This window comes from Lynx canadensis, chromosome B4, assembly GCF_007474595.2.
Source record: "Lynx canadensis isolate LIC74 chromosome B4, mLynCan4.pri.v2, whole genome shotgun sequence".
NCBI lineage: Eukaryota > Metazoa > Chordata > Mammalia > Carnivora > Felidae > Lynx > Lynx canadensis.
The window spans coordinates 77561357-77581526 of NC_044309.1; the positions used below are offsets into that span (position 1 = coordinate 77561357).

Genomic DNA, 20170 nt, shown 5'->3' on the forward strand with positions numbered 1-20170 from the left:
AAATCAATGACTATATAGATGAAATCATTTGCCGGAAAATTATCCATGCTTTTTGATCAAAGTAATCAGATTTCCAGTTTGTTGTGGGTTTTCTTCAAGTGGTCTTAGCTCATAATTTTTCCCTCCCTTCAACTGCTTGCATAGAATAGCATTTTGGGGGTGGGGGGTGGTAGGTGGTAAAGAAATGTTTTTGATCTACATTCAGGATTGTCTTCTCTATGTTCCTGAAGTTATAAGGCCCCCAGATGTGCTAAGTATAGCAGAATGCTATTTCTGTTCTAAGTTGAGGCTGGGAGCAGACCTTTCTCTGTGGTTGATTTTCCAGACACACCATCTCAGCGTGTTCAGTTCATTCTGGGCACTGAGGAAGATGAAGAGCATGTACCTCACGAGCTGTTCACAGAGCTGGATGAGATCTGTATGAAAGAGGGAGAAGATGCTGAATGGAAGGAGACAGCCAGGTAAGGCACTAAAATAACCTGGGTCAAGATTTGCTTGGGTAGACCAACTTGGACCTTTCAGCAAGTGACAGGTCTACTTTTCGTTTATTTCTTCATGGGAGAAGTAATGACTGACATGGGGATTAATGTTCCAGAGTCTTCTACTCGAAGTCTTGATGTCGGCCTCTTTGTGATGTCTCTGGTGACGTCTGTACCAATTGAGCCTGGGATTGGTGGCAGAAACAACAGAACCTTTAGGGAGTCCTCTAACTTATTTAGGGCCCAGAGTTGTTCCTGGGCTATCTTGATACTATAGGTCTGGCTTAGAAGATGCTTCATGGGACCGCCTTGGTTTGGACCCATCCCAGAAAATATAGCATAGGTGAAGACTTTTCTGCAGGTGAACCATAGAATTTTAATTCGTTTGGGTTTTAATTTACTGGGCGTTTCAGAATTTTTGAGACAGCCCAACCTCACGGAGACCCCTGGGGTTATAGCTAGGTTATAGCTAGGTTATAACCCTGGTTATGACCAGGCTTGCTTGAGGCTCAAACCCCAAAAGAGCCCTCCGATTAACCAGGGCCATGTCTGGGGCTCCTCTGTAATTGACCAGTGAGCCTCACGGACAATACAAAGCCAGCATGCCTGAGCCTCAGGGAAGAAGGCAAATTGGGTAACTAGCAAAGTGTGGCTCTAGCTCTTATTGGAACAGCTCTTCCTGGAACCTTGCTATATCCTTGGACGTTTGCCATGGCTGGAGAGGATTAGACAAGCCAATCAACCTGATACCAAGTGAAAAGGCAATTCGTCTTGTTATTCTGTCTTTGCCAACTTCTAAAGGTCACACAGAGCTTTTTAAAAAGAAAAATATGATCATTTTATTAATATACCAAAATGATACCGATGAGATCTTTTTTTTTTTTTAATGTTTATTTTTGAGAGACAGAGAGAGACAGACCACAAGCAGGGGAGGGGCAGAGAGAGAGGGAGACACAGAATCCCAAGCAGGCTCCAGGCCCTGAGCTGTCAGCACAGAGCTCAATGCGGGGTCTCAAACCCACGAACCACAAGATCATGACCTGAGCTGAAGTCGGACGCTTAACCGACCGAACCACCCAGGCGCCCTGAGATCTATCTGTCACACAAGTAATATGTGCTCGTTATACAAAATTGGAAAATAAAGATAGCAAAAAGCAGAAGATGAAAATTATGTATAATTTTACTACCCCAGGTATAATGAGGGATACAGCATTTGGTGTCTTATACATGTGTGTTTGTATTTTTAAATCTTTCTTTAAATAGAAATGGGATCAAACTGTACTCAATTTTGCACTGTTTTATAACCTGCTTTTTTTTCACTTACCAATGTACCCTGAACATATAGATTAAATTACAACGTTCAGTATGATTATTCAGATGTCTTTCTTTGTGGCTTACATTAAAAATTCTCTCGTAAGGGGCGCCCGGGTGGCTCAGTTAGTTAAGCGTCTGACTCTTGATTTCGGCTCAGGTCATGATCTTAACGGTTCGAGAGTTTGAGCCCCGCATCGGGCTCCACGCTGACAGCTCAGAGCCTGGAGCCTGATTAGGATTCTGTCTCCCTCTCTCTCTTCCCCTCCCCTGCTTGCTCTCTGTCTGTCCCTCTCTCAAAACAAACAAATAAACATTAAAAAAAAATTAAAAGAAAATTCTCTCGTGAAAATCCTTCATTTTCTACCTCTGGCGTCTAGTTGTTTGTCACGCTTTCAGGTGGCTGAAGTTTGAAGAAGATGTCGAGGATGGGGGAGAGCGCTGGAGCAAGCCTTATGTGGCGACCCTTTCACTGCATAGTCTCTTTGAGCTAAGGAGCTGCCTTATAAATGGAACAGTCCTTCTGGATATGCGTGCAAATAGTATAGAAGAAATTTCAGGTAAGCGTAGGTGAGAGAAAACAGAGGAATGTTTGTTTAAATTAAGAAGTGTGGTGTGGAGGGGCGTCCGGGTGGCTCAGTCGGCTAAGTGTCCGACTTCAGCTCAGGTCATGATCTCGGGGTCCGTGAGTTCAAGCCCCGTGTCGGGCTCTGTGCTGACAGCTCAGAGCCTGGAGCCTGCTTGGGATTCTGTGTCTCCCTCTCTCTCTGCCCCTTCCCTGCTCACCCCCTCTCTCTCTTTCTCTCTTAAAAAAATGAATAATCATTAAAAAAAAGAAGTGTGGAGGAAAGAATAAAGTAGCTTTGTGTCATTACGCCAGTCACTGAACCTTCTCGACCTCAATGTCTTCAGCTGTGGGATGGGTTTTTAATTTAATTTTGTTTTTTTTTTTAAATTTTTTTTAACGTTTATTTATTTTTGAGACAGAGAGAGACAGAGCATGAACGGGGGAGGGGCAGAGAGAGAGGGAGACACAGAATCTGAAACAGGCTCCAGGCTCTGAGTGGTCAGCACAGAGCCCGACGCGGGGCTCGAACTCACGGACCGCGAGATCGTGACCTGAGCCGAAGTCGGACGCTTAACCGACTGAGCCACCCAGGCGCCCCAAATTTTGTTATTTTTTTAAGCTTATTTATTTTGAGAGAGAGAGAGTGGGGGGGGAGGAAAAGAGAGAGAGAGAGAGAGAGAGAGAGAGAACAGCAGGCTCTGTGTTGTCAGCGTGGAGCTCAATGCGGAGCTTGATCCCATGACCCTGGGATCCTGACTTACGCTGAAATCAAGAGTTGGACGCTCAACCGACTGAGCCACCCAGGCGCCCTGTGGGATGGGTTTTAAAGTAAGAAACCACTCTACCTATTTCACAGCCTATTTCAAATGACAGGGTGTTCGGTCCTCCATTTGCCTATTCATTTAGCACACATTTATTTTGTATCTGTTTACACTTGGTAATATGCTAGGCACAGGGAAATAAGATATAGTTCCTACTCTCAAGGAACTCACCTTCTAACGGGGGAAATAACCGTGGAACAATTTAAGTAAGTGCAACAACAGAGATATGTCTTGGTAATAATTAGAGGAAGGGGCAACTGGGAGTTGTGCAGAGAAAAAGGTGTTAAGGAAAGATTTGTAAACATGGCAGCTGGGGAAGACATGTAAGAAACTGAGCCACAGTACCCCCATTTTTTCAGCAAGATGTAATGGGAGATGTCTGATGGGGTTTCCTGATGTTGAGTGTTGTTATCATGTTTTAGGAATGGCGTTTGGGAAACACCTGGGTGCATGTGAAGGTTTTTTCCCTCAGCTTGGCTCTGTTTGGCTAGACAGTGAAATAAAGATTTCTTTAAGCTTTTCTGCAAGTGTCCAAGAGATTCTGCCTCTCTGGGATCACTTGGGGAAACAGGGGAGGGGTCAGCACTGATGAGACCCTGTGTCCCCTCTGAAGGCTCTAGGGGAAAGTTATTCCTTGCTTCTTCCAGCTTCTAGTGGCTCAAGGTGTTCCTTCTCAGGAATGCGTAACTCCAGTCTGCCTCTGTCTTCGCATGGACTTCTCATTTGTGTCTCTCTTGTGAGAATATTTGTCAACATCCTCCACGATGATCTTGAGATCCTTAACTTAGTTACATGCGCAAAGACCCTTTTTACAAATAAGATCACAGTCACAGGTTCTGGGGGATTCGTACATAGAAATCTCGAGGGGGCCACCATTCAGCTCGTTACAAAAGCTAAGAAGGGAGAGAGTTTCAACTCCTCAGTGTCAAATGCTGCAGAGAGGCCACGTAAACATCCACTGAATTTAGCAACTGGAAGGCCATTGATTTTATCAAAAGCAATTTTTTTTTTTTTTTTTTTTTTTTTTTTTTTAATTTTTTTTTTCAAGTTTTTTATTTATTTTTGGGACAGAGAGAGACAGAGCATGAACGGGGGAGGGGCAGAGAGAGAGGGAGACACAGAAACGGAAACAGGCTCCAGGCTCTGAGCCATCAGCCCAGAGCCCGACGCGGGGCTCGAACTCACGGACCGCGAGATCGTGACCTGGCTGAAGTCGGATGCTTAACCAACTGCGCCACCCAGGCGCCCCTATCAAAAGCAATTTCATTGAGAGAGCCAAATTGCAGGGGACTGAGAAATTTTTGAGAACTTTATTTTGTGATTTTAATTTTATTTTTTTAAGATTTTAAAATTTATTTTTATTATTTTTTACGTTTATTTATTTTTGAGAGAGAGAGAGAAAATGTGCACGTGCATGTGCTCCCAAGCATGTGGGGGAGGAGTAGAGAGAGCGGGGGTGGGCAGAGGATCCCAAGTAAGCTCTGTTCTGCCAGAGCAGAGCCTGACGGGGGACTCCAGCTCACGAACCGTGAGATCATGACCTGAGCTGAAGCTGGACGCTAACAACCTTAGCCACCCAGGTGCCCCTCTTTTGAAAACTGTAAATGATAGGAGAGAGAGAGAGAGAGAGAGAGAGAGAGAGAGAGAGAGTGAGACAGACAGAGTGCCAGAGTTAAAGGAGGGTCTGGGTTGGACATTCTTCTTTTACATTTTTTTTTCAAGATGAAGGATCTTGGGACACCTGGCTGGCTCAGTCAGTGGGGCGTGTGAACTCTTGAATTCGGGGTTGTGGGTTCAAGTCCCACGTCGGGTGTAGAGATTACTTAAAAATAAAATCTTAAAAAAAAAAAAAAAGATGAAAGATCCTGAAGCATGTTTATAATATGGGAGCAATAAACCCATCAATATAAAGGTTAAATATAGAGAAACCATGGATCTTCAGCTTGAATATTCAAAATAGATTTTCTTCTAGACTTGGATAGTCATGGATGGAGTTGGGGTTGAGAATAGGTTGAAGTTTTGGGGAGGCTTGGGGATAGGGATGTAGGACTGAAGTATAATTGCTATAGTTCTTTACATTGGGTACCTGATGTATTCATATTGGTGATAAGGATAGATAAACTGTATCAAGTATTTACTGATACAGCACTTTGTATTTATTATCTCATTAATTTTCTGTAACAACTTTTGAAGATGGTTAATAATATTAGCGCCATATTACAGATGAGGAAACTGAGGTACGGAAAGGTTATGTAACTTGCCCAAGATCACACAGAAAGTGATAGAAGTGGGACAGAATGTGGGCCTCTAGAACTCATACTCATTATTGGGATTTTTTAACCCCCCTCAACTGTGTTGGTCTGACAGGTTAAAGGTTGATGGTAATTGCCTGGGGCACTTAGTTAACTGAATCATACACGGTCAGTTCCACCTTCAAATTGTCATTCGGAGCGTTCTACAGTTGTCGTTCCTCTTGACGAGTATAGCGATGTTGAAATGTTGGAGGAAGGGAATATAGAGGAACTTTGGCAGATAACAGAACAAAGTGGGTAACGGTGTGGGCTTTTGAGTCAGATAGTCTTGGGATTGAATCTCAGCTCTGCGACTTACTAGATGTGAGATCTTGGGAAATTTTGTAACGTTTGGGCCTCAGTTTTCTGGATCTGTACAAATTGTTACAATACCACCTCCTTCTCAGAGGTTTCATTAGGATTTGATTGGATAATCTGTGTAAAGTTCATAGTATAGTTCTGGCACCTATTAAATGCTTGATTGTTTCTAATAATAATGATCTGTTATCTGCATAAAGTATAACTTGTCACAGCTGCTGTCGTCAAATAGATCTTTCAGGCCCTGAGGTATGATTGTACCTTGTACCTTAATGACCCTCGTGGAACTGTTTCTCCCACTCCTCGCCCCTCGCCCCTCATACCACCCAACGCGGGCCTCTTTGAGTTCACTGTCAGTTTGAGTGCTCATGTTAGCACCTGCTTTCCAGACCTGATCCTGGACCAGCAAGAACTGTTCAGTGACCTGAATGACAGCATGAGGGTTAAAGTACGGGAAGCCCTTCTCAAGAAGCATCATCATCAGAATGAAAAAAAGAGAAATAACCTCATTCCCATTGTTCGCTCCTTCGCTGAGGTTGGCAAGAAGCAGTCAGATCCACATTCGATGGATAAAAATGGTAAGATTATTAGGAGTGACTGTTCTTTTATTAATAAGACACTTAGGAACTAGTTGAAGATGCTAAGTTACCAGAGGGTACAGGCTATATTTGTCTAATATGTTTCCATGCTCACTTACACACAATATGGTTTGGTTACTGGCAAGATGGGGGGCTGGGACTGATGCCACTATCTCTGTGGCACTAGGGATGTTGCCTCAGATTGATCTTAGATTAGGGACACAAAATACAGTAGTATAGGTTCTTGAGTCAGACTTCGAGGCTTGAGATTCAGGCTCCACTATTTGCAAAGTGTGTGACCTCGGGCAGCCTCCTAAACCTCTTAAAGTCTCACTTTCTCCTCTGTGAAATAAGGATGATAATAGCATCTGCCCCATCGGTTTAATGTGAGGTTTCGATACGTGATTCTACGTAAATCCCTTAATCAGGTACGTGACGGGTTGTAGACATTCCATGAATCTCAGCCGCTGTTTGGTTTCCTTCTCTGTGGCCAGGCAGGGTCTAATCTCTATGTCTCCCTGTCCCCACATTTACTGAATCACAACGTGCAGGGGATATGCCTGGGAATCTACGTATTTGAAACGTTATCCAAAGGAGTCTCTGATATGCACTCCTGGTTAAGAATTCCTGCCTTAATAGAGGAAGAAAAGAGGACCACAAACATGTTCAGGAAGAAGGTGCGGAAGTAGTAAGACTTCTGCCCTCCCTTTACTAGTCCGTAAGGAGACATGTATGTGTGGGTCTTATCTGCACAGTCTTCTTAGCTCTTCTCTATGGGCCTTGCAGGACAGAGAGCCATAGCCAACGGGTGACGGATGGGGTGTGTCAAAGGGGGGAAAGGGCAGAGGCTCAGAGGATTCTGTCTTCTCTGAATAGGTCAAACTGTGTCTCCTCAGTCTGTTCCAACTACGAGTCTTGAAGTAAAAAATGGCGTGAATTGTGAACACAGTCCCGTGGATTTAAGCAAGGTGAGCAGAGACACGGGAGCTTGGCTTGTAGGCCTAAGAGTATTCCTAGTGGAACCGAGAGTCCAATCGCTGGAAGCCGGGTAAGCTTTGGTAGCTCAACACCTTTTGTCTAAGACCAGAACCCTTTCTGCAGAGAAGGAGGCCCCTCTGCCTGGGTCTTCTCCCTTGCACTCCAGCCTGCATGGGGCGGACTCAAGTTTATTCCACCAGGTTCGATGCTAGAACTGAGAGGAGCCCCCGATAAGCCTCCCTGACACAGACCTCCCGATTCTTCCAAAGTTGTTTTTGGTGCTTACTCTTCAGCAGCCCCTTCTCACCTCCCAGGGTTTTGCGGAAACAATATTTTTGCTCTTGTCTCCTAAAACTACTTTGCGGTCGAGGCTCTTCTTGGGGACTGTGACTTGGGCATCCTAAGATTTCTGCGGTAGCAGTGCCTCGCTGCAGCTTCTGGCTCAAGCCTCGATCTCCCTGCCTCCAGCCTCTCATTGCCCTGGTCTGTCCTCGACACTAGCTAGAACACAGATGGGGTCGCGTCACTTCTCTGCTGGGAAGGCTCCCTGTTTTATTTAGAAAAGCTGAAACCTCTGACAAAGCAGTCAAGTGTTTTAAAAGGGAAAAAATTTGACCGAGAGCTTCAAAAACAGTCGGTGAGAAAGCGTGGTGTAATGAAATTCAAATCAGAGGACCTGGATTTAAGTTCTCTCTCTTAAAGGCTCCACTGGGCAAGTCAACTTCACCTCTCTGGGTTTCAGTCATTTCATTTTTTTTGTAAATAAAAAATGAGGCTAATAAGACCTATTTTATCCACTTTACAGAGGTATTGCAAGGGTCAAATGAAAGAGTGTGAGCAAACATTTGTTAAATCATGAGACGACAGGTGAATGTAAGGTAAGGGAGGTGGTTGATGTGTGAGGTGACAGCTCCTAGGTTGTCAGAGGGTTCTTTTGGACTTTCAGGTGGATCTTCATTTCATGAAAAAAATTCCCACTGGGGCGGAGGCCTCAAATGTCCTGGTTGGTGAGGTGGATTCTCTGGACCGCCCCATCGTTGCCTTTGTGAGGCTCTCTCCAGCCGTTCTTCTCTCGGGTCTGACAGAAGTGCCCATCCCAACAAGGTAAAGACAAGGGCAGCGAAACTCAGCGCATTCTGTCTCAAGCACAGATTTGTGTGAGCTCTGGTAGAAGAAACCAGCTAGTGCCAAAATTTGGGATTAACTGGGGAATGCTGTTTAAAATTCAGCAGCGATCTCACTGGGGGTATGTTGGATTAACCTCCACGCAGAAGAATTCTAAGACTTTTAAGGCTATGACTTTTAAGTAACTATAGCCTTGGGAGTGGAGAACTGAAGAGCATCCCAAGGGCGTATCACAGGCTAATCACTTGTTCTGGTGGGAGGCCTGAGTCTTACCCTCTCAGTTCCACAGAGCCGCGTCTCAGGGAAATATGTCTGAGCAAAAGTACTGATGTCTCTTTCCACGGTTCTGGCAGGATTTGTATGGTTTGCAAATATGTCCACATTTGTTCAAAAGGCTATTCGTGCACTCTGAAGGTGGTGATTCAGGTGATTCGGAGCCCCATTAATTACAGAGTATTCAGATGTCCAGAACACAATTTCGACTCCTCTACAGGGCTTGATCATGTCAACTTCCTCTCCCCATCATTTGCTTATTAGAGCAATGAATGAGATTCAGAAAACCTTGAATTTGCACAACAATGGCATGTTTTTAAAAAAGAATAAAAAAAAAAGAATTTTTTTTTCCTATAGCAAGGAATTGTGTCTATGGAAACCCTAACAATTATAACCGCATTATTGAATGGAGTCATACAAATACGTCCAATGCTCAGAGTGGAGCTGTTAGGTCAAGGCCACTTATATTGCTCCATCATTAGTCTGTCTCCTTTTATTGAAGTTACCACAGTGATTTCTGGTTGATAGGAGAGAGAAATGTTTCGCTGTTTGGAGAGGAATAAGATGCCACTTCTTTATGTCTTCTTATATAGTTTATAATTTCATCCTCTGTGTGTGTTGCCAGATTTTTGTTTATCCTATTGGGTCCAGTAGGGAAAGGTCAGCAGTACCATGAGATTGGCAGATCCATGGCCACCATCATGACAGATGAGGTATGCACCATTCTGCTTTTCGTTCATGCCGTAAATATGTATTGAGTATTTACTCTGTGCTAGACCCTGAGTTATCTGTTGGGGATAAAATAACCACCCTTGCAGTGTCTTCTGGGAAGCAGGTCAGGTCACTTCTCTGAATGCTTTTTGTGGGAAGACCAAACCTTCTGGGGTTATTTCTTCCTATATCATCTCTCCCAAGGATGCAGAGAAATCTTTTTCTGGGAAAATTATCATTGGCTCTTAGGATGCCTAGAGAGAAAGGTGTTAAGGCTGACAACCTTCTAGAGAGGATGGCTAATTGCATACATAAAAGCTATTTACATAAAGAACCCTCACTCTTATTCCACGTGAGGGTCAGGGGTATGAGCTTGGGTACTGAGATGTGAACGTCCCAAACAACCAGACATTGTGGCTGCCATGATGCTGAATCCCCACTACATGCCCTAGTGAGGACTGTACTGCTCCTGTAAGCTGCAGGGTAGGGTTTGTAAGGCCTATGTGTTAGCAGGCAGAGGGAGATGGGGGTTGTGTTTTGTCATCTGTCTTTGATTGGGAAGCTTATTTCGTGGGGGACCTTCATTAGGAATTTCATCCACTTTTTCCAACCATTATGATAGGAAAATTTTCCCATGTATCTTGCCTTTTGTCCCACTCTTTGGGGGGATAACAATTATACAACTTTAGAGTCTCATCTTTTCTTTTACTAGCATACAGATATCTAGTTCTTTTTTGACCCATCTCATCTTTAGTTTCATTTTTTTATGCTTTTATCCTTGCACTTTTTTAAATGCTGAAGTTTTCCACATTGTCATGTCATTCCCCATGACAGAGATAAAAATCATGAGGTTGTATCTGTCCTTTACCACATTCATTGGTGATTGTTGTTGTTGTTTTTAAGTTTATTTATTTATTTTGAGAGCAAGAGCATGAGTTGGGGAGGGGGAGAGGAGAGGGAAGGAGGGAATCCCATGCAGGCTCTGTGCTGTTAGCGTGGAGGCTGATGCAAGGGCTCGAACTCATGAACCGTGAGATCATGACCTGAGCCAGAATCAAGAGTTGGACGCTCAACTGCACAACCGACTGAGCCACCCAGGTGCCCTTCATTGGGGATTGTTTTAAGTAAAGTTATTTTCAACTTTCCTAAGGGTTTTTTCTTCTCTGTAGATTTTTCATGATGTGGCGTATAAGGCAAAAGAGCGAGACGATCTCCTGGCGGGGATTGACGAGTTCCTAGACCAGGTTACAGTGCTCCCTCCAGGGGAGTGGGACCCCTCCATTAGAATCGAGCCACCCAAAAATGTCCCTTCCCAGGTAATGTATGCACATTAGCCAATGGTGGCTTAAGTGTCACTTACTGAGTACCCACCATGGACAAAGCAAAGACCATGTGGGTATATACTAAATAACTCAAGCTATAGCCCTGTTTTTGGCACCTAGAATGAACAGAGCAGTTATAAAAAATGAGTACACAGTAACATAGATTGGCTCAGGTGTGATGCGATCAGTCAGGATTACTCTAGGATAATTTTAAAGCCAGCTTTTGGAGGTTTGATGTGGGATGGGATAGGAGAGGAAAGCACATTTCTTGGGAGTATATTGTGAATGAAGCCATGCGACGAAAAGAGCAAGTTGTATAGAGAGAACAGGTGGAATCCCGCATACTTTGGGACAGATCAAAGGTGGCCAAGGAGCCCTTGTACACGAGACACCAGGCCTGGTGCTTTACAGATGCTAACTCAACCCTCCCGGCAACATCCCCACGCAGGTGTTTTTATCCTTAATATTACAAATAAATAAAACTATCTTCAATGAAACTATCTTCAGAGTTTTAAGGTGAAGTGAGATTATACAGAGGCAGATTTGAAACTGGAACTTAGGTCCCACCTGATGTCCAGGCCTCCATATTTCTGTCTCTGAGCAACGCAGGGTTAGGAGTTAGGCACTAGTAGAGAGGGCGAGAAATTATATGTTGTTAATGTTTTTCAGGAAAGTCAATAAACTGCCCCAAATCAGTAAATGCATTTGAAAACTACAAACACATGGCTATTTGGGGGCTGTTTTTGGATGATCTCATTATCACTCCCCGCTGTTAACAGGAAGGACAGGATAGATGGCTGACTTTACTAATTTTGTGTTCCTCTGTTGAAAGGAGAAGCGGAAAATGCCTGGAGTTCCAAATGGAAATGTTTGCCACATAGAACCGGAACCACATGGGGGCCACAGCGGGCCAGAACTTCAGCGCACCGGGCGGTAAGTTCTGAGACGTCTCACAGCTCATGCTGCTTACTGGGCTGAAGTTGTGTAAAGGAATGAGTCGTAGTCTTCACTTTCAGCCTTCTTCTCTCCAGTATTTTGGCTGGGAATGACTTTTCAAATGGAACCACTGACTGTAATAAGTATTGTGAATTTATCAGATCTTGTATTCATTCATTCAAGTTTCTCAAACCACTGACCACAGTCTGTCTCACCTCCAGTCCTTTCCACACGTTATTCCTTCTGATTTGAACACTCGTCCCCTCCCTCATCTCCTGGCTAACTGCTACTTACCTTTTTGTCTCAGCTTAGGGGTCACTTCCTTTGGGAAGCCTTCTAAGACTCTCTCTAGATGAGGTTAGGTATTCCTACTGTGTGGTGTCACAACTTTGAGCTTTGTCTCTCACCTGTCTGCCACCTTCCTCCTACCCCTTGGTTTACAGCCCTTCCCATACTTTATTATTATTGCTTCATTTGTTGTCTTCCTGCTAGAATGTTTGCTCCGTAAGGGCAGGGTGCCCATTATAATCCTAGCACCCAGCAGGGTGTCCTGCACAGAGTGGGCACTGAGTATCTGATGAATGAATGAATGAATGAATACTTTTAGAGTGATCCCTGTTCTGTAGCATGAGTGGACTAAATATAGATAAATATTTAGTGGTTATTTATTTATTTATTTATTTTTAATGTTTATTTTTGAGAGAGAGAGGCAGAGAGAGAGAGAGAGAGAGAAAGAGAGCATGAGTGGGGAAGGGTAGAGAGAGAGGGAGATACAGAACCCGAAGCAGGTTCCAGGCTCTGGGCTGTCAGCACAGAGCCCGATGTGGGGCTTGAACTCACGAGCCATGAGATCATAACTTGAGCCAAAGTCAGACGCTTAACCGACTGAGCCACCCAGGTGCCCCTTGAGTGATTATTTTAAGTAAAGAAACTCCCTTAGGGTAGGAAAATAAGTAGTATTTTAGGGGTGTGGGTGTGTCTCAGAATAGTCAATCTACTCTTCTAGGCCCAGACTCTAAAGACAGATGTCCAAGGAGGAGGTTCTCTATGGAAGTTTAGGGAAGCAGGTTCCCAGACTAACTTTGATTTGCCAGGTAAGAAGGTGGTGAAAGAGGATGGCATTTTGGGTTGGAGTGACATCTAGGGTTTCCCCAGATGGTGGGAGATGGTTGAGACCATAGTTCTGGTTCCATAAGTTGTACTTGTTTCTGAGGATCTGCTGGGTGGAGAGTCTCAGGACAGGACTCAGATCATGGAGTGAAGCTTTGTAATGCCCTCTACTTCCTAGCTTTCACCTTAGTTTTTTTCTTCTTTGCTTGAAGTTGCTTTCCTTATTTTTCTATCCTCAGTACCCAGTGGAAACTCAGGGTTTTCTAGAATTGTAGACAGTCATCTATTTTTCTACTCTTAGAAATTCAGGGAGAAGCTAGGAAAGGGGGCTTAGAAGCAGGAGAGAAGGCACTTAGCTAGCAGTGTCCAGAATGGGGGTGTGTTTCCTGGCTGGAGGAATGTATTTGAGGGTGGGGAAAGATAATTGGGTTCTGGGGAGTGATCATGGAGGAAAAGAACAGCTCTTTGATGGAAGGGATCACTGAAATGAGGGAGCAACCTCCAAGAGTAAATTTAACATTTTCTTTAAAGTTGGGAGAGGTCTGAATTGGGTGGGGAGGCCTGGTATTGAGAAGCAGTTCAAGGGAAGCATCTGTCCCTAGAATAGGTTCCAGGATTGAGGCGGTCCTAGAGGAGGTGGTGTTTTTTAGGGAAAGGGTCTTGGGTGTTTGATGGTATTTCAGGGTGGTGATATATCTTTTGAATATAAATGGTGTTCACACCCTAGGACTTAGAGTTTGAAGGTAGTGGAAATGAGGGCAACAGGGTTTCCTCCAAATGATTTGAGATTTCAGGTTTCTTTTGGTGTTAGAGGAGAATAAACTAAAGTCCCAGGCCTTTTGAGGGGGTCATTTATAATCCAGTCCACGTGGGAGTTTGGGAGACCATTAGATTAGATCTCAAGAATTGTCTATTCTCAGAAATGGTGCCTGACATCCCAAAAGAAGATCTCATGTGGCCAGGATCATCACATGCTTACTCACAGTGTCAAAGTACCTTTACTCACAAACTCATCTAGGGTTTGAGGAAGTTCTCCCTTCATGTCTTGTCAGGAAGTTAATGGAGTTGATAAAGCTGAAAGGAAGGGTTATCTAGGTTCAGGGCCTAGGGCTGCTTGTTATGGGAGATACCTCCTCTTCCTGAGTTCCCCAAATTTTCCTCAGAGCCCTTAGTAAAAGACCTCAAGACACATTGCCTTTCTCCTATTATAGCCTTGTAGGTCAGGTGACTTCATGCCTGCATCACAGATTATGCTTCTGTGCCAACCCTTTTCTCTTTCCAAATCTCAAAGTTTGTAGGGAGTCAAAGCAAACCCTCCCCCATAGATGAACATCCTAGAACTTTCTGGACCTGCCTGGACTGCACAGACAAAAAATAGTTCTTCATACCATTAGTTGTGTTTCTCCGAGGTGGAAAACCTGCCTTGTGTGTGCCATGTTGCAAGGCCTGGGGCAAAACCTGGAGACTTAGGGGATGTTCTATTTGTCGGACGGGGAGGTATATGAAGATGGGGGCGTGTAGACTCTTAAGGCAGGAAAGGAGGCAAGTTGAAAACAGTCCTGTATTAACCTGAGGCCGGGCTGGAGCACAGTGTGTTGGACCTCCGTGATGCTGATGCATTCCTGTACATAACAAAGACAAAAGTCTGACTAGAGTGTTCCTAGGTCACAAGTTTCACCGCAGGGAAGAGAAGGGTTTTCCAAGAAAGGGCTTTTCCAAGGCATATTTATGTACCTCGTTGGGGATGCCACTTTTGGGAAGGGTTAATGAAAAAAAGAACCAGGAGCTGCTATCTTGATGATTCCCCACCCCCCCAACACACACACTTCAAACAGGTTTCTTCCAAAGCACACCAGACAAATGGATGGCTGGGCTGTCCCTAAAGCCCTCCAGAGAAGGTCTCCCTAAGTCAGTGCTCCAGAGCCTAGTGACCCTCTACACGGGTAAGTCCTTTCTTGCATCAAGCTGAAATTCGTATCCCTGTGTGCCTCCTACCCCCCAAAAAACTTGAACATCAAAGGTAGTGTTGAAAGGGAAAGGAAGTCTCCAATGTGGAGAGAAGCATCCATGCCTGATCTTGTGGTAGCTGTGCAATTATGGTCTGATTCTATGCATGAGTGAGGGATAAGGCTGACTCTATAAATAGTAGTCAGAAATCATTTTATTAATTTATAGTTACATTATCCATAAGAGCCTCAGATCTTTTCTTTCCCCTTTTAATCACTGTTAGGCATGCAGATGCCCCCCCTTTCTATGGCTTCTTATAAATCCATTTCGCATACATCTTTTGTCTGTGACTCACAGACGTTCCTCCCTGGAAGGGCCTCCTGCATCCAGGGGCTGAGCAATCGTGGCAGCATCTCAGGTTGCCAAGTGGGGTGAGGCTCATTATTACAGAAGGAGATTCTTCTCCCAGAATAATACCCTTCAGAGGAAGGTCATCGGTGATTAAGAGGTGATATTCACATGGTACTAGTTCTGTCTTGGTAAAGACCCAGAAACACTTGTGTCTTGCCCCAGACCGATCAAAACTGCCTATAAGGTCCTATTTGCACAGAGGAGAAAGCAAGGCATAGTGACACTTTATTACAAACTGGAGCCTTGGTTCCAGACTCTGAGGTGGAACTCTCACACTCTAGGTTAGACCCTATAGATAGCCCCTTACCTAAGCTAGGTTTGCCAGATAGACTAAAAACAAAACGAGCTTTGCCTCTCTTCTCTAAGCCAAGAACCAGATTGTGATGTTACCGCTATAAACTGATGACGGTGAATCCCAACTATACCCACCCAAACCAGAGGAAAAGAACAAATAGGTAGAATAGAACAGTGTCCGCCCGGTGTCCACGAACACACTCATTGCACCTGGCTAGGGAGAGAAAGCATTCAAATGGAAAGAGAGAGCTGCCTGGGCCTTTCCCCCTGGTGTACAGGCCCCAGGTCGCATGGTTCTCCTCCAGGCTCCCAGGCAGAGAGATGGAAAGAGCTGGCCAAGCCTCCTTTCATGAAAGAGTAGCTCATTTTTTGCTTTTGGCTTATCATAGAAAGTTTCAAACACATAAGAAGAGAGAACAGTATAATGAACCCCCATGTGCCCGTCAACGGTGATTAACATTTTGCCAGTCATGTTTTGTCTATTTCTCCCCACGTAATTGTTTTATTTTTATGTTTTCTAGATTATTTTAAACCAAATCACTGCTATCATGTCATTTTACCTGTAACTACTTCAGTATGTATCTCTGTTTGATAAGGACATTTTAAAAAACAACGGTCATGCCATTATGAAATCTAACAAAATTAACAATAATTCTTTAAATTGTCTAATGCTCAGTTCACATTTAACTTTTTGTGATTGTCTTAGCCACATCTTTTTAGAGTTTTTTTTTTTTTCTTCACATAGCATCCAGTCAGGGATTGCATTTGGTTATTATGATCCCATTCTGTACTAGCTCTCCTTCCTTTTTTTCTATGCCATTGGTTTGTAGAAGAGACCAGGTGATCTGTCCTGTAATGCTGAGTGGCATTTTTTGTGACTCCCCTATCAACTTTCACTCTGGTGCAAAGACCTCACTCTAGAAAAAGTGACCCAGTTTGAGAACACTCTTTCTTGGTGTGAGATATCTTGCTCTTGATCTGTCTCATCCTTGGGAACTGGAGAGGGGTCCAGAAGTCCTGCCACCACGTCCTGTGGACTCTACTTCCTGATTCAGCCCTTGAGTCCTTCCACTTCTCCTCCTCCCAATCCCCTGCCTCCAGTCTTGCCCCGCGTTCCATCCATTACACCCCCTCCAGAGTGATCCTTCCAGAATGCACGTTTAATTATGTTGTTCTCCTGTTTACAATCCTTCGGTGACTTGACATGCCATCAGGATAAAGTTCTAATTCCTTAAAACAGTTTGCAAGGCGCTCTGTGACTTGGCTTCTCCAGCTTCACCGTTCCCGTCTGTTGGTATTTGCCCCTCACACTGTCTTATCGAGCTGTATCTGCGTTAGCACTTGGACCCCGCCATGTACTCTCACCTCCAGGTGTCACCCACGCTAGCCCCTCTGCCCCATCTGGCTAGCTCCTGGTCCGTTCTCTGAGTCCCCGTTGAAATCTCCCTCCTGTTCTATGCTGCCGTGGCACCCTCACAGCACTGCCTATCGCCTGTGCTAGAGAAGGGCTGCGTTGTCTTGCTCCCTGCTGCATCTCCCGTCCCTGGCACAATATCTGCTACTACTTGTCGACCACATGAACGAATTCTTACGCTAATTTCTCAACAGTAAGGTGGGTAGCTGTTCAGCGTAGGGAAGTGCATGTGATGGGGCTCTTTGGCTAGAATACATATATAATAAAAGTAACGATTTTAATACCTTGAATGGATTTTGCACATTTCCTCCGAACAGCTCAGAATTTGCGGTTTGAAGCGATTACTTAATTTCACGTTAATTTTTTTTTTTTTTATGAAATTTATTGACAAATTGGTTTCCATACAACACCCAGTGCTCATCCCAAAAGGTGCCCTCCTCAATACCCATCACCCACCCTCCCCTCCCTCCCACCCCCCATCAACCCTCAGTTTGTTCTCAGTTTTTAACAGTCTCTTATGCTTTGGCTCTCTCCCACTCTAACCTCTTTTTTTTTTTTTTTTCTTCTTTTTTTTCTTTTTTCTTCCTTCCCCTCCCCCATGGGTTCCTGTTAAGTTTCTCAGGATCCACATAAGAGTGAAACCATATGGTATCTGTCTTTCTCTGTATGGCTTATTTCACTTAGCGTTAATTTTTTTGGGAACTCTTTATTGAATGGGCAATATGCACTCCCAAAGCAATTCTCTTTATGCTCGGGATAATCATTCAAATTCATGCCCTTGTTTGCAAATGGAATGTGTGCTGACCCCGGAGAGATTTCTTGTACTGGGGCTCACATGGAAGCCAAAGCATGTCTTCAGAGCACATTTGAAGTGGCTTTCAAATGTGCGCTGTTCAAATACTTCCGTGGAAGAGGGACTGAGTTAGAGGCCTGTTTGCCATGTTTCCACAGGCTGTTTGGGGGCTTGGTGTTGGACATCAAGCGGAAGGCCCCCTGGTACTGGAGCGACTACCGGGATGCACTCAGTTTACAGTGTTTGGCCTCCTTTCTGTTCCTGTACTGTGCCTGCATGTCACCTGTCATCACCTTTGGGGGATTGCTCGGAGAAGCCACTGAGGGACGCATAGTAAGGACTTTTTACCACTTCTCTTGGCCCCAACAGGAGTTAAAACATTGTGTTGGCAGGGAAGTCTGCTGAGAGGGAAATCCCCCGGGCTAGGGCTGAGGAGATTGGATTCTTTCTACTGAATACTGTGGTCTTCTGATTTCATACCAAGCAGCAACCTAGTTTTCCCTTTAGAACCGACTCTCGTCTGCTAGCACATCAATGTCACTAGTTGACTGCCCGGTTGAATTGCCTGGTGCTCAAAAGGGTGGAAAATGATAGATCAGTGTCATTTGAAATTTAATGTGACTCTGAATGACGGCTTATAGTACAAATGGTATCACTGTGCTTTCTGTGTACATTTAAGTACTGAATTGAGTCACTGAAGAACAGGACTTAGTTAAGGAATCCTATGTGGTTGGATTTGGGCACCTGGATTATCAAGACGGTATCCGTTTACAGGAGTATTAGACCGTGTGTATACTTCACTCTTGCTAAAATGAAACACAAGCAAATGGCTTGTCAGGGCACACACGAGAGCTAAGTCAGGAATGTGCATAAGCCCACGCTACTGGTTACAGATGGGCTATGGACTCTGATGATTTTTTTTCCCCCCTCAGAGTGCAATTGAATCCTTGTTTGGAGCCTCCATGACTGGGATCGCCTATTCCTTGTTTGCGGGACAGGCTCTCACCATCCTGGGAAGTACTGGGCCAGTGCTTGTATTTGAAAAGATTTTATTCAAATTCTGCAAGTAAGACATTTGGTTTTCTGAAAACTCTAACTGGATGTGTTATTGTGCCGTTAGGGTTGAATGCCAGGATCCCGGGCGAGCATAATCAGGCAAATATTACTCTGGATTGTAAAAACCTAACGAAAGAACATCATTTGGTCTGTTGCCCTGCCCCCAGGTAGTACTGTACCTAAAATAGTAGATCTCCTAATCTTAAAGAGCTTTATTAATGTCCCTCAGCCATGATTGAAGTCTTGACTTTTTATCTTTTTTAAAAATTTATTTATTTAAATTCAAGTTAGTTAACACACAGTATCGTACTGGAGTTTTCTTTCTCTAGCTAAGTCAAATTCCTTCATTTTCATTTCAAATTAAGTTTTTTAAAGTTTATTTATTTATTTTGAGAGAGAGAGAGAGAGAGAGAGCGTACACAGAGGGGACAGAGAGAGAGAGGGAGAGAGACATAATCCCAAGCATGCTCCCCACCATCAGCACGGAGCCCATGTGGGGCTCAAATTCATGATCTGTGGGATCATGACCCAAGACGAAGTTGGACGCTCAACCGACTGAGCCACCCAGGCGCCCCTTTCAAGTCAATTTTTAATTTGGCCTAAGACGCCCCCTTCATATTGTGGTTGCTACTGATGGTAGGGGCTTAGCAGTGCCTCCTTTCCCTATCACATTTTTTCTTCATTTTGGATTGGACGTAGGAGCATATGGAACATGGGCCAGCCCCTTTTTCCTAACTGTAAGAATAAGATCTGAATCAAGTTGGGCAGTAATGGCAGAAATGCGTGTGGCCGATTCCTTCCTTCTCCACTTTCCGTGTCCTTGCTGTGGCAGATACTACCTGTGGGGCAAATATTACCCGTGGAGCAAATCTTTGGTCACAGCTGTCCCTGGGCAGCATTTAGGAGTAAAATACAGTCAGAATTAGGGGTAAACTGGGTTGCGGTACTGGAATGGATGAGATGAGATGAATTAACCACATTTCTGACCCTTTGTTTTGTAATTCACCCATCCATGCTTTTTGATGAACTTTGGTTTTGTTTCAGAGATTACGCTCTTTCATACCTCTCCCTGCGAGCCTGTATCGGACTGTGGACTGCCTTCCTGTGTATTGTCCTTGTGGCAACTGATGCCAGTTCCCTTGTCTGTTACATTACCCGCTTCACCGAAGAGGCATTTGCCTCCCTGATTTGCATTATTTTCATCTATGAAGCAATAGAAAAGCTCATTCACCTGGCAGAGACCTACCCCATCCACATGCACAGCCAGCTGGACCACCTTAGCCTGTATTAGTAAGTATGCTTTCTGCTTGTCTTTTTTTAAAAAAAAAATTTTTTTAATGTTTATTTATTTTTGAGACAGAGAGAGACAGAGCATGAACGGGGGAGGGGCAGAGAGAGAGGGAGACACAGAATCGGAAGCAGGCTCCAGACTCT

The 20170-nt window shown here is 44.3% G+C and overlaps 1 protein-coding gene across 3 annotated transcripts in view; it reads left to right on the forward strand.

The window, feature by feature from the left end:
* The window catches only part of SLC4A8 (solute carrier family 4 member 8), a 79855-nt gene that overhangs the window by 25341 nt on the left and 34344 nt on the right, over positions 1–20170 (forward strand). For all 3 annotated transcript variants that reach the window (XM_030322635.1, XM_030322636.1, XM_032593973.1), the window contains exons 4-14: positions 326–461; positions 2190–2350; positions 6178–6366; positions 7243–7334; positions 8291–8448; positions 9368–9455; positions 10623–10769; positions 11608–11708; positions 17839–18013; positions 18613–18746; positions 19781–20026. In XM_030322635.1, the coding sequence (XP_030178495.1) occupies positions 326–461; positions 2190–2350; positions 6178–6366; positions 7243–7334; positions 8291–8448; positions 9368–9455; positions 10623–10769; positions 11608–11708; positions 17839–18013; positions 18613–18746; positions 19781–20026 (1627 nt within the window). The remainder of the gene's footprint in view (positions 1–325; positions 462–2189; positions 2351–6177; positions 6367–7242; positions 7335–8290; positions 8449–9367; positions 9456–10622; positions 10770–11607; positions 11709–17838; positions 18014–18612; positions 18747–19780; positions 20027–20170) is intronic.